The sequence below is a fragment of the Leuciscus leuciscus genome (assembly GCF_965113295.1).
Source record: "Leuciscus leuciscus genome assembly, chromosome: 1".
In the NCBI taxonomy this organism is placed as follows: Eukaryota; Metazoa; Chordata; class Actinopteri; order Cypriniformes; family Leuciscidae; genus Leuciscus; species Leuciscus leuciscus.
This window is the reverse complement of record NC_138725.1, coordinates 70,776,749-70,789,812: the sequence shown is the minus strand read 5'-3', so window position 1 is coordinate 70,789,812 and position 13,064 is coordinate 70,776,749. Positions and strand designations below refer to the sequence as shown.

Sequence of the window (13,064 nt, the reverse complement as noted above, 5' to 3'; positions counted from 1 at the left end):
CTGTGCAGGGTCCACACCTGGGGTAGGGTTGCGCCAGTCGTTCGTAAGCTCTTTCTTCAACTGGAATGTGAAGTCCACACTAGAAGCCAAGTAAGCACTAGCTAGTTTGTAACTAACTCTCTACTTCATTCCGTTGCTCCATTTGTTCGTAAGGCAGAACGTAGCTAGTAGGTTGTAAGCTCTCCGTAAAGTAATGCATAGTCGCACATAGGGGTGACCCCGAATAGTCGAAGATTCGATGCTTCGATAGGAGGAGCCTGATTCGACTACCAATCTCACGGTCGAATCTTCGCAGAGGTGTTATGAAACGAGGATCATGCCACTTTGGCTATATGAGGGCGCTCAATGTCTGATTTCACATAGAACTAGCTTTTATGTCAATACGTTAATATTCAGCCTGTTATGATAATGCTGTAGGCCTATATAAAAATGTGCAAAGAAAGAAGCTTTTAATAAATATTTTTTAACGTGCGTGAATAAATCCAAACACCCCGTGACAGATTTAAGTTTCACTTTCAATCCGTGACCGACAGAGGAGCGTCTTCGCGGCAAGGATTTAAATCTTTAACAATGTCTGGGATAAGAAAATCTAAAGTGTGGATGTACACCATCAGAAAGGATATTCTCCAAGGCTGGATTTAGCATCAGGAAAACCATGATCGCACTTCTGCCGGCCAACGTTAACATGTTTCACGCATAGACTGGGTTTCACGTTAGAATGTATTTTATCCGCGCACAATTTGAAAAGACTCAACGGACAGACAGAGTGAAAGACTTTCAGGATTTGTTCTCTCGATCAGGTACAAGTGATTTCAAAACTTTTCAGCCGGTTCTAATTTTATTTTTGGATGCTGTGAACATTTTTAGCTAAAAAGACTGCGACTCCAGTTTAGCATTTATTGTTGTTTCTGCAGTTAAAAAGACAAAGTTGAAAATTCTGGCTACTATCGTTATTTTAATAATTTCTTTATTTTAATTTTATTTATTAATCTGTCAGGGTTATCTAATCTAACTATTTGTGGCTTGTGTTTTGAATATATGTTCCCCTGCACTTTAGGCATTTTGCACACATTTGCTCCTCATCTTGTGACTTGATTCTGATTTATTTCGTTTTGTATTTTTATTTATTAGAAAGGTATATTCTGTTCTAATTTAATTTAGTAAATTAATTGTTTATTTTTTCGGTGCATCAATGTTGTGCTGTAGGCTGGCCTGCTCGCATAGGTAATTTAGCCGATTTGATTTGCATGTGAAATGCAAATCTGCAGTGTGGCCTTTCTGGAGTTATTTATGTTATTTCTTAGTTTTATTGATCAAAAATGTTTTTATACATTTTCTTCTATATCTTTGTGTGATTTTCTGTACATCGCGGCTTTGAAACGTTAAAGCCCCGCCCCCAGCCCCACCCCCATACACATGATTCGACTATTAGTCGACTATAGGCAAGACATGACGATTCTGATTCGACTATGAAAATCCATAGTCGGGGACAGCCCTATGACGTTTACTCTCAATGATCCAATACCAGCCTTTAAATACGTGAGCAGAAGTTGTGTTGAAATGCTGTGAATTTCAGTTTATCCTTCATTCTAACTTCCTTTGCCTCACGCAACTAACGGTAAAAAATAAGTTTCCATTAAATACGATATTAAATACGATATCAAATATAATCATGAATAACATAAGTGTTTTTATATGTAGGTTAAATCAAATTCAGAAACTGTATTTGAAACGAAATTAATAAGGATCAATAAATAAATACTGATACAATTTTTTTATAATATTACATTTATGTAAAAACAGGTTGGTGTTAACGAGCCACTAACAAAGTAATCTTTTCACATAATATTTTCTCTCTCAAAATGTAAGCAAGTGTAAATGTCAGCATTTAAGGTAAAACAAGAGCTTACTGATGCCGTTCAGTCTGTCTGCTATTTTATTCCAACCGTTACTCCTGATCGAAAGGCTTCCTTAAATATTTAGTTTAGGCAAGGCAAGTTTATTTATATAGCACATTTCATGCACTTATGGCAATTCAAAGTGCTTTGCATAGAAAATAAGCACAAAATAAAAGCAAGGGAAATTAGAACAGTTATAAAAGGAATTAAAAGAGATAAATGATACAGTTATAAAATTAATTAGAATAAAATGAATTCAAGTAGTAAAAAGATGATACATAGAATAAACCTCTCATCTGGCACAACACCGGTGTATCTTATTTTGCATATAGTTTTACTCTTACACTGTGTCTGTGGTGTTTATTCGGCACGCCTAAGAATTCCATTGGACGTCTCCGATGGACCCGATTTTTCCCTAAAATCCGACAGGAGGAGCTGTAGGACTGACCTCGGGTTCATCAGTCCGCACCCCTAAAAACCCATTTGTTCGGAAGCTCTAGGAATGGAGTCGATCCAGTCCGCACCCCACAGAACCGAGTTTAATTACACATCAAACTCACTACTCTACCACAGACCCAGCTCATCAGCATGGCTTCATCTCTCAATTTCCCCAATTAAGTGGTTTATGTTTCTCTCTTACCCCCTTCTCAGTGCCATTTGAGTTCATTTTAGAATCAAAAGGAAGAATACAGTGCAGTCAGTCGGACGTACAGTGGATACAGTTATAAAAATAATTAAAAGAGATAAACTGGCAAAACACTGGTGTATCATATTTTGTACAGCTGCTTGTTAGACTGTGAGATTATCCAATGTGGATTGTACTGTGTCTGTCGTGATCTTTCGACGCGCCTAAAAAATCTATTTGACGTCTCCAATAGACCAGATTTTTCCCTAAAATCGGACAGGAGGAGCTGTAGGACTGACTCCTTGGGTTCACTGCCCCATCAGTCCACACCCCTACAAACCCATTTGTTCGGAAGCTCTAGGAATGGAGTCGATCCAGTCCGCACCCCACAGAACCTCGAGTTTAATTACACATCAAACTCACTACTCTACCACAGACCCAGCTCATCAGCATGGCTTCATCTCTCAATTTCCCTAATTAAGTAATTTATGTTTGTCTCTTATCCAATTTCCAGTGCCATTTGAGTTTAGAATCAAAAGGAGGATGCAGAAATAAAATACAGAGTAATCAGTCGGACGAACAGCGGCACAGTGCTCATTCAGTAAATGCACAGCTAAACATGTGTTTTGAGTCTGGATTTGAATGTGACTACTGTAGGAGCACATCTGATCTCTTCTGGAAGCTGGTTCCAGCATAATAGCTAAAAGCGGACTCACCATGCTTAGAGTGAACCCTTGGGATTTCTAGCTGATGTGATCCTAATGATCTGAGTGATCTGTTGGGTTTATATTCAGTGAGCATATCTGCAATGTATTGAGGTCCTAGGCCATTGAGTGATTTATATACCAGTAATAATACTTTAAAATCAATCCTAAATGTAACTGTGAGCCAGTGTAAAGACCTGAGGACTGGTGTGATGTGTTCATATGTTCTGGTTCTGCTCAGCGTTCTGTATGAGCTCCAACTGTCTTCTGGTCTTTTTGGGAAGGCCAGTGAGGAGTCCATTACAATAATCCACCCTGCTGGTGATGAAAGCATGAACAAGTTTCTCTAAGTCTTGACTGGAAACAAAGCATCAAATTCTTGCAATATTTTTAGATGATAGTATGCTGATTTAGTTATTGCTTTGACATGACTACTGAAACTAAGGTCTGACTCCAGAATCACACTGAGATTCCTGACTTGATCTTTAGTTGTTTGACTCCTAGCGTCAAGGTATGCGTTCACCTTGAGAACTTCATCTTTGTTTCCAAATGCAATGACTTCAGTTTTCTCTTTGTTTAACTGAAGAAAGTTTTGGCACATCCAACTGTTGACCTCATCAATGCATTGGCACAGGGAGTCAATGGGGCTGTAATCGTTAGGCGATAGGGCTAAGTACAGCTGTGTGTCGTCTGCATAGCTGTGGTAAGCAATTTCTCATTATTTGGCTCATTGGGAGCATATACAGGTTGAACAGGAGTGGCACAAGAATTGAGCCTTGAGGGACTCCGCATGTCATGGATGTCCACTCAGACTTATGGTCTCCTATACTCACATAATAACCTCTCCCTTCTAAGCATGACCTGAACCATTTTAGGACTTCTAGCCAAGTTTCATTTAGAAGCATAAAATCCAAGTTGTTTGTGGTTAAGTCGTTGACTAGAAGTGATTTATTTTTAAGTGATCGGATGTTTAAAAGTGCTAACTTGACAGTATTATTTTTTTCCCCCACAGCAATCTTAGTTTGACACATAACAGGCAGCAGATTAGATTGGTTTGCTGTACGGCTTGGGAAGACATTAGACTTTCTAGAATGTAATATAACAGAAATAGAGAAAGATACAGGAACACCGGGTTCCCGCTTGTTCTGCAAACTTTTGAGAAAGTTACTGTTATCATAGCGGGGACCTGACACATATCACTGAGATCTGGTGACACCTCCTGTCACGTACCAACACTCTTTACCATTCCAATACAATTCCATATTAGAATAAGGTTTGTGTGTGTCATGTGATCGTCACACACATCTTAAAGATAAAATTTCTTCCATTCCCACATAAATGGGTTTCCCAAACAATATCCAAAGCAAACCTTTGTTTTTTTGTTTTGTTTTTTTAAATAAAAAAAAAGTTTATACGTAGAGTTATACTTCAACTAAGTTTAATGGTGCAACGCAAGAATATTTAGTAGTGCGTAAGTTGTAACTTGGTGTCCATTTACGTCAAAACTAGGCTAAGTTGTAACACAGCTGGTGCAACCGGCCCCTGGACCCCACTGAACGCCTTCAGGAGAAAGACCCATCGCCAAACATTAGTGCCTGACTTCACTGCTGCTTGTGTGTCCGAATGGAAATCCCTTCATCCATTTTCCAACGTCTAGTGGAAAGTCTTCCCAAAATAGAAATTGAAAGAAGTGCCCATGGTTCTGTAACCGAATGCTCGACAAGCACATATACAGTAGGAAATATTTTTGGACATAGCTTGCTTCCGCATTGGAATATAAGGGGAATATTTTCTGTGAATGTGCGAGACTTCCGGTTCATGAGGTAGAGGGTAAAATCCTAAATAACTAAGAATAACAGTGCAGTAAACGATACAACTATTTGTGTTACAAATCAGTGTGTGAGAAGATAAATTAAAATAATATGATAAGAAATACAAGTTTGCATTGACTTTTTTTGTACAGAAAAATAACACAGAAAGCCAGACACATTCAAGTTACAAATGGTCGTGGCGCTCTTACGTTCAAAATTAGGTGGATAGTGTTTAACTAGCTATATTTCCATCTATTTTTATGCGCATTTTGGAATATTGCATAAAAAAAAAGAAACGCCGCATGGAAATGCCAGGATGTGCATAAATCCAACATTTTTTGCACTTTTTATCCCAAAAGATGACACTACAATGGAAATACATTTACAGAATCATTCACATTTACACATCGAAATCCCTCCATGTGCAAAAAAAAAAAAAACCTCATGTGACTTTGCCTCAACAGTCGATATGATTACATAACTTTTAACGATTTAATCTCTTGAAGACGTGTAATGGAAATGGTGCTTTATTCTCAAATGTTTTATGTGACATTCCAATTTTGGGAATAAAATAAATACGCAACTTTGGATGGAAACCTAGCCACTGTCCATGTCTCATGTTTTTGCACTGAAAAACACGACACACAAAGAGTGGAATGGGGAAAAACAGCCAGGTCTAGAAACCTTTTTTTTACACAAAAAAGTTACATTTTCAGGTCAAAATGCATAATGGTGATCCATCTGTGATGTGGGAAAAGATTTTGTGGTCAGATGAAGCTGAAAGACTTTTAGCCTGAAATTCAAAGTGATATGGAGCCATTCTAACACTGCCCACACCGAACAAACACTACAGCATCATGCGGCCTCTCCTCAGCGGGAACCGGCATCTTGTTAAAATAGAAGGATTAATGGTGCAAGATACAGAGAAATGAGGCAGGAAAACCTGATAAAAACTGATGCTCTGGATGGCTTTCATTGCTGATATAGTATATAATGATGCTGAAATAAAATCATTCATTTGAATGTTTTCACAAGGTCCCGTATCACTGTTGTGTGATGTCATTCAGCATCGGCCTGACCCTCATGTGTTGATTTCAGCACCATGGACAAGGCTAATCAAATGAGATTTCCTGCTCATCATCCACAGTTACTAAAGAAGTGTTGGTATCTCAGCACGGATGGAGAAAGTATGCAGCATAATTCTTTGAGGTTAATTCTCACCCCGTAGATGCAGAAACAGGCCTGAGGCGGACCATCCAGCACCCACAACATCATTAGTCTCCTTTTTCATTTGTTTGTCAGTGCAGCACTTGGTATGACAATCCAACTTACTGTATTCCAAGATATATTCACGGTAGTGCAATACTGGAGAACAACCTCATCCCATCACTCAGTGAACACACACAAAAAACCCCTGTCAGCGGTACATTTAATCACTGTAAGTTCAAGCACGTCATTTGCAAATGTTAGATCTTCAAACACGCATGCCTCAAACTGATCACAGGAGAGGAAGAACTATCCACCTGCAGTGAGTGATCTTAAAAAGCTCTCATTTGGGGCAGAGGATGAAAGTGTCACTCGATGCCAAGAGCAAAGGAAGAAAACGAAGAGAAATCTTTTCTAAGCGAGTGAGCATGTGTGCGGAGACCGCGACCGACTGCAGGCCAGCATTTCTTCAAAAAGTCAAACTTACACGGAACTCTGTCCGAGGCAAATCCCATCTGAAATCTGACCAGCGATTTTTGGCTTGTGTGGATTCCAGTAAATATTAACAGAATTGCGCAATCAAAAAATTCTGACGATTCTGTCATCATTTACTGAACCCCTTGTTTAAAACCTGTACGAGTTGTCCAACCTGCTCTTTTCAACACAATGAAAAGTATCGTCGATGTTGGGCGGAAACCTTGTATCTCCATAAAACATTACTATTGGTCCCCCTTTACATCTGTCTGTGGGTTTTGCAAATATTTAACCAATGAAAAGGTAGGGTAGGCCATTTTTTTAAAACACTTTTTGCTATACTGGTTGAAACTCTCTTCACATTCTGATAGCAATCAATAATAGAAGGGGTATAAATATTAAATCATGTTCATATATCTTTTGTGGAAGTGAACATTTTCATCTAAACATTGCATTTGGTCCGAATAAAGCCACAATATCAACTTTGGTTTCTGCCCAACTGCAACAGAGATCCGGTACTGTTGAGCACCAAAAATTACTAAACAAAAATGCACCTTAAAAGTGTGTGAATATGCATAAAAGATTTGTGCGTGACATCCTATGATCTGGTAAAGTAAAGATGGTGAGTAACTGACGACAAAATATTCATTTTAAAGGTCCCATATTGTACACTTTTCTGAGGTTTTATTTTAGGTTTTGATGTCCTTAAAAATATATATTTGTGGTATAAGTACCAAAAACCATTCCAATATATTTTTACAGCTCCTTTCTCAGGAGCTCTGCTGAGCAGGTCGATTTTGGCCAGTCTAATTAATATTCATGAGCCTCTCTTCTGATTGGCCTGTTGTTTTCTGAGTGACACACGGCCAGGCCAACCACAGGTAACTAGGGTCATGTATGCTGTATCCTGCTGTGGCTTGGTGATGCTCACGAGTAAGGTCAATAAAACACCTGTAATGATGGACATTGCTAAGGGAAATGTTATCCGGCCTTATATGTTCGAGCCGGACTCTGACCCCGAATCGGCGATGACAGGAGACAAACAACCACCTCCTTACTTTCGCCGTTATTGTAAGAGTATTAGAATTACCATTACATCAATGCTGCACGCAGATTTAACGTTAACGCTAATTTAAACTGTCTGTAAACAAACTCAAGACTTTTTTTGTCAAATTCGATGTAAATCTCCAAAATATGTACGTTAATAGCTAGTTATACACTGATTTTTGATACACTCAACTGCTTTATAGACGTCACATTTATACGGAAGTCACAAGGCACAGCTAATTTATGCAGGCTGTGTGCATTTGTCTGTGGATTGACTGTTTTGAAACTTATATGGTAGTTACATAGTAGACCTCTGTTATCATGAAAAAAGCCAGGAAAATTCAGTTTTGACAATATGGGACCTTTAAGGTGAACTATCCCTTTAATAATGAATTAATATCTAATTAAAGTAATACATAAACAAGGACAGACCCACAAACCCTAAAAAGTTTCATTAAATTACTCTGGACCCTGAGAAACTACTGGGCTCACTAGTTGATGTATGTGGAATGAGATAAATGATGGAAAACAAAGTTACCGATCAACGGTTCTCGCTACAGAAAAGATTTAGAGATGGAAAGACCAGAAAAGATGAAATCATACACAAACACACAGACACATTCACTCTACATGCAGTATACATACATTGTCATTGACGCCTTTGTTGTCTTCATACTTTGTCTCAACGTGGATGGAGAACTTTGGCAGGAAAGAGCACTAAAGAGGAGAAAACAAGTTAGATGCATCAAAGATGGGTTGAATTTGGCAACCCAAGTCAAATCAAGTGTCATCTGTACTCAAAATGCACAAGCTTTTCTCTTCGCTAACTTCACTTGTCTTCATCATTTTCTGCTCATTGTCTTAGAAGATCACAAGAACACCAGCTGATTCAGTTTACTCTACAACGATATGCTTAAAACGGAAAAAAATTTCCTTTGAGTTTTCCCGCGTAAAGACGAAACCATTTTCAAAACGATTCCCATTCACACGGTGAAAACGGTGTCGTGTAAACAGACCCTATGGTGAATATATGAAGTCAGTTCTCCTCAAGTTCACACAGGTGTAGATAATCACACTAACTTATCAATCGAAATGGCCCATCAACTGTTTGGTTACCCATATTCTTCCAAATATCTTCTTTTTAGTTAAGCAGAGGAAAGAAAGTCATACAGGTTTGGAACGACATGGGGGTGAGTAAACATTTTTGGGTGAACTAACCCTTTAAGTATGCATACTTTATTTCCACTGCACATAAGGAATCAACAGACAAGTAAGGGGGGGGAAACAAACACAAACGATTTATAAATATATCTATGCAAGAAAATGACATGCAACTGTTAATTCCATTTAGTCGAGTAACTCATTTTCCACATCTATCCCGAGAGGTCAAAACCACGATCATGAACATGCTTTATGCATGCTCTCGGTAGATCTGGTGTACTGTTCCTGCACGCTTCAGTATGAGTGTGTTTTATGAGCCTGGCGTTGTGCTGTAATGATGAGCTCTTTTCTGCCTCGCTGGGTTTACAGCCTCCCTGTCCTCCTCCTCCCTCCTCCCTCCTCCCCACACGAGCCCCTCTGAGACCCAACACACTGCTGCCTGATTAGATTAAGCATTGCTCCCGCAATCGTTATGGAGATCAATAGAGGCAGAGTTACGTAACGCTGGAATAGTGCTGTTGCAGTGGGGGAAGGGCGAAGGATCGAGGAGAAGAGAAGAAGTGAAAACCTTTGGGTGTAAACCAGCAAAGCAATGTTGGAGTTACGGCTCTGTTTAAAAACCTAGCATGCCTCCTCGTCGGCTACTGTCTACATACTAATCCTCCTGGACAAGCAACTTTAACTACAAGATACTCATCATTTCAAATAGTTAAACTACAGTCAAGCTCTTTTGAAAAAGTAGCTAGCTACATTTCATGCTACGAACCCTTAAATGCATTCCTCAGGTCTTTATGGACCCGGGACGTCATTCACTACCCTCCCCCTCATTCATTCTTTAAATTTAGACATCAAACTTCTTAGTATTCCTCAATCTATTCATTATTAACAACATCAGAAGAAAATTAAATTACAAAGAATGTCTGTTTTCTCATTTTTTTTGTCAAAAGTGTAAAGGGTCGTTAATGACCCGAGGAATGTAATAGTGTAAATAGATTTTTTTTCTGCGCAATAACAATTGAGTCGCTGATGACTCAAGTGCAGTTCACCTTTTTTCCTCAAGGTGGCGATGTCTGATACACAATGATGAAGTGACGTTTCACTCATAGTCACCACAGGCAGAAAACAAAAGAATAGGAAGAATTATCAGCAAAACTTGAAATTACTCAGTGGTTTACTGCAGAGCAAGTGCTGAACGCAATCAAATATTAGTTTCACTGTCACTTGATGGTGGATCTGGTGAAGAAGCCGTCAGCGATCAAAATATTGATTTTGAAGATGTTGAAAATGATAGTTTTGAGAATATGTTTAAGATGGCGAATATGAGCCAGATGCTGAATGTACTAAAATGAGATCTGATGAGGACAGTGATGATGGTATAAAACACCTGCTCAAACTGAACCCTTTCAAGCACTGAAGGGTAACAAAATATCTTTATTTTATTCTTTTGTAATTGTAATTGTTATTAAAATATCAGGAGTTTTAGATTATCATGACAGGTAGAGATCCATCAGTGTTAGATATAGATCCGGGTCTCTGAAGACCCAAATATGTAATAATAATTTGGGGAAAACATTCATGCATTCAATTTATTGAATGTGCACTTGTAGTGTACTTCCAGCCTTAAAAGTATATTTCTATAATATAATAAAATAAAAGGCCACTTAAGTGCACCTTAAGAGACACTTTCATGACTCTGTTTCTTAACACACTTGAGTAGACTTTTAATTTGACATTACAAAGTGCACATTCTAAAAGTTTAACTTTAAAGTACATTCTTAAATCATTATATTTTAATTATCTATTTTCATGCTTAAAAAAGTTCACTTATTTTGATGTTGACTAACAAACTAAAGTACATGTTGAAGTAGTTGATTATAATTTTAACTGTAGTGTGTTATTTGATATAACATTTAAAGTTAAAAAAGGCCATATTATGCTCTTTTTCGAAGTCTTGATGTTGTTTTGGGGCTCTAGAAAAGGTTTTCAAGCTTGAATGTTCAATAAAACACATTATATTTCCCATATTCTCCATTGTTGCAGCTCCTCTCCCCCAGTCTGTCAGTAACGCTCTGTTTAGTTCCTGTCTCTAAGAAGCCCCTCCTTCTGATAACACTGTGCTCTGATTGGTCGGCTGGATCAGTGTGTTGTGATTGGTCAACTGCTTCCAGAGTGTTTGGGAAATGTCCCACACCTTACAATAACCGCGAGTTTTAACACACTACTAACTCAACCAGGCCCCGCCCCTTTATTTTGCATATATGCCTTGGTCGAGAGTTTGCCAAGCCGGGTCGCGTTTCTGTAGTTCGAATGAGACATAAGAAACTACAAATTTGACTTGCTTTACGTCAAGCGTTACAATACTCATAATTTAGTTTGTCTTCGTTTCTGATGTCGCAATACATCATACTTTCATGAAATCATGCAACATACTCTAGCTTGTCTGTGGACATCGTTCATTCAAAGCCGGTGCTAGATAAACAGCGAGCATGCGTGCGATGGTAGGCTGAGGGCGGCGAAATTATTTACGACAGCGGTAATGGACAATTCCGCTTCCAAACTGTAGGGCGACCGAAGAGGAAAAGTTCCTTAGTGTTGCTTTAAATGAGGAATACGTGTTCGTCCACGGAAGAAAACGCAAGACTACAATGGAGGCGTTTCAGGGAGTTCAGAAACAGTGACACTGATATAGAGAGTAACTCCCGCTGGAGGGACTTTGCAGACCTTTTTCATACTCAAACAGCAACTTTACACACTAAAGACAGCTGAACATGTAAAAAAGCAGAATTGGTCCTTTTTAATATATTTTAAAAGCTAAATTTGAAAGTGCATTTTTAAACAGTTTGGTCTGTTTTATACTTTAATCCACTGTATCCTCAGCACGCACTACATTAAAAGACATCATAGAGATTCTAATAATGATGGGTTACAGCATGTATCCTAATAAAATGAAATTAGTGTAAAGGGAATATCTTGAAAAGTGTCTTTTTTGGCAGTACAGAGCAGTGAACACCCCCATGTTTTCTGCAGCCAGGGTGCCAGCAGCATTTTTTTGCCATTTATTTTCTCCAAGGAGATTTTTGAAACGATTCTCCAGTAAAGTCTTGTCTCCAGTAAAGACATGAACCAAACCATTACAAAGTTTGATCAGAAGAAAAAAAGTTTTAGAAATATAGTGCAAAAAATTGTGAATAACTGAATGAACTATTGAACCATAGCCGTTTATTGCAAATTAGATAAATATAAGTAGTTTGAGAGTGTACAACTTGATCACATACAGTGAGTTCTCTGATTGGTGAATCTCTCTTCAGGATTATGGGTAGTGTAGTTCTTCACTGGGAATTGTGTCATTTTTTTTATTGTTAAAATTGTGCCGACTCATGGCTTCAACAGAGGCATATACCATGAATTAACAACCTCTGAGCTCATGGCTGGTCTGTCTCGAAAGGTTTATGTTACTGCTATAAAATCAATATCTCTATGATGAAAATGAATAGGGTTTGTACTTCCGGAGCTCTACTGTTGCACTCTATTTAATTAGCGACGGATAAAATAAAAGATTAAAACTTTGACGTGTTCACTGCAATTTCCTTAGCGCAGCGACATTAAAACCTTATCCAAGAAGTCAAGGGAAAATGTAAATGTATTTTTGTCTCCATAATCACTCAGCCAATAAGTGCATTTCAAAGCTGCTCAAACAGCCTAATGTGGAAAAAGTGACTGTAGTCTGTTTCCATTTTGTGCTCATTTTTACATCCTTTGGGCCTTTCTTGTCTTCCACTGTTCTCATTTGAGCGCTTTGTATCCTGTTGTTCCTGGCATATGGTTGATTATGATAATGGTATTCCGATGAAGAGCTCTCTCATTCATCTCTAGGTACAGATACAACACGCGGAGACACTCCGAGATTCACTGACTGTCATCCAGCTTAAGTTAAGCCTTAATCCTCCACACATCTCCACCTCTCGTTTAAACCAGCCCGTCACGTTATATATGCACTTCAAATAAATCAATCTTACATTTAGGCCTAAATATGGTTTGAGTGTATGCAGATGGAAACACCAATTGGATGATTGTAGCTACAGCATTCCTTCTGTTTAGAAGGAGAAAACCCTTTTTACAGAACACGAGACGAAAGTCT

At 38.4% G+C, this 13,064-nt stretch overlaps 1 protein-coding gene across 1 annotated transcript in view; it reads right to left on the bottom strand.

Moving 5' to 3' along the window:
* pitpnc1a (phosphatidylinositol transfer protein cytoplasmic 1a) overlaps positions 1 to 13,064 on the bottom strand; it is a 107,799-nt gene that overhangs the window by 16,758 nt on the left and 77,977 nt on the right. Inside the window, exon 5 of the mRNA XM_082188043.1 lies at positions 8,411 to 8,482. Coding sequence (XP_082044169.1) covers positions 8,411 to 8,482 — 72 coding nt within the window. The remainder of the gene's footprint in view (positions 1 to 8,410; positions 8,483 to 13,064) is intronic.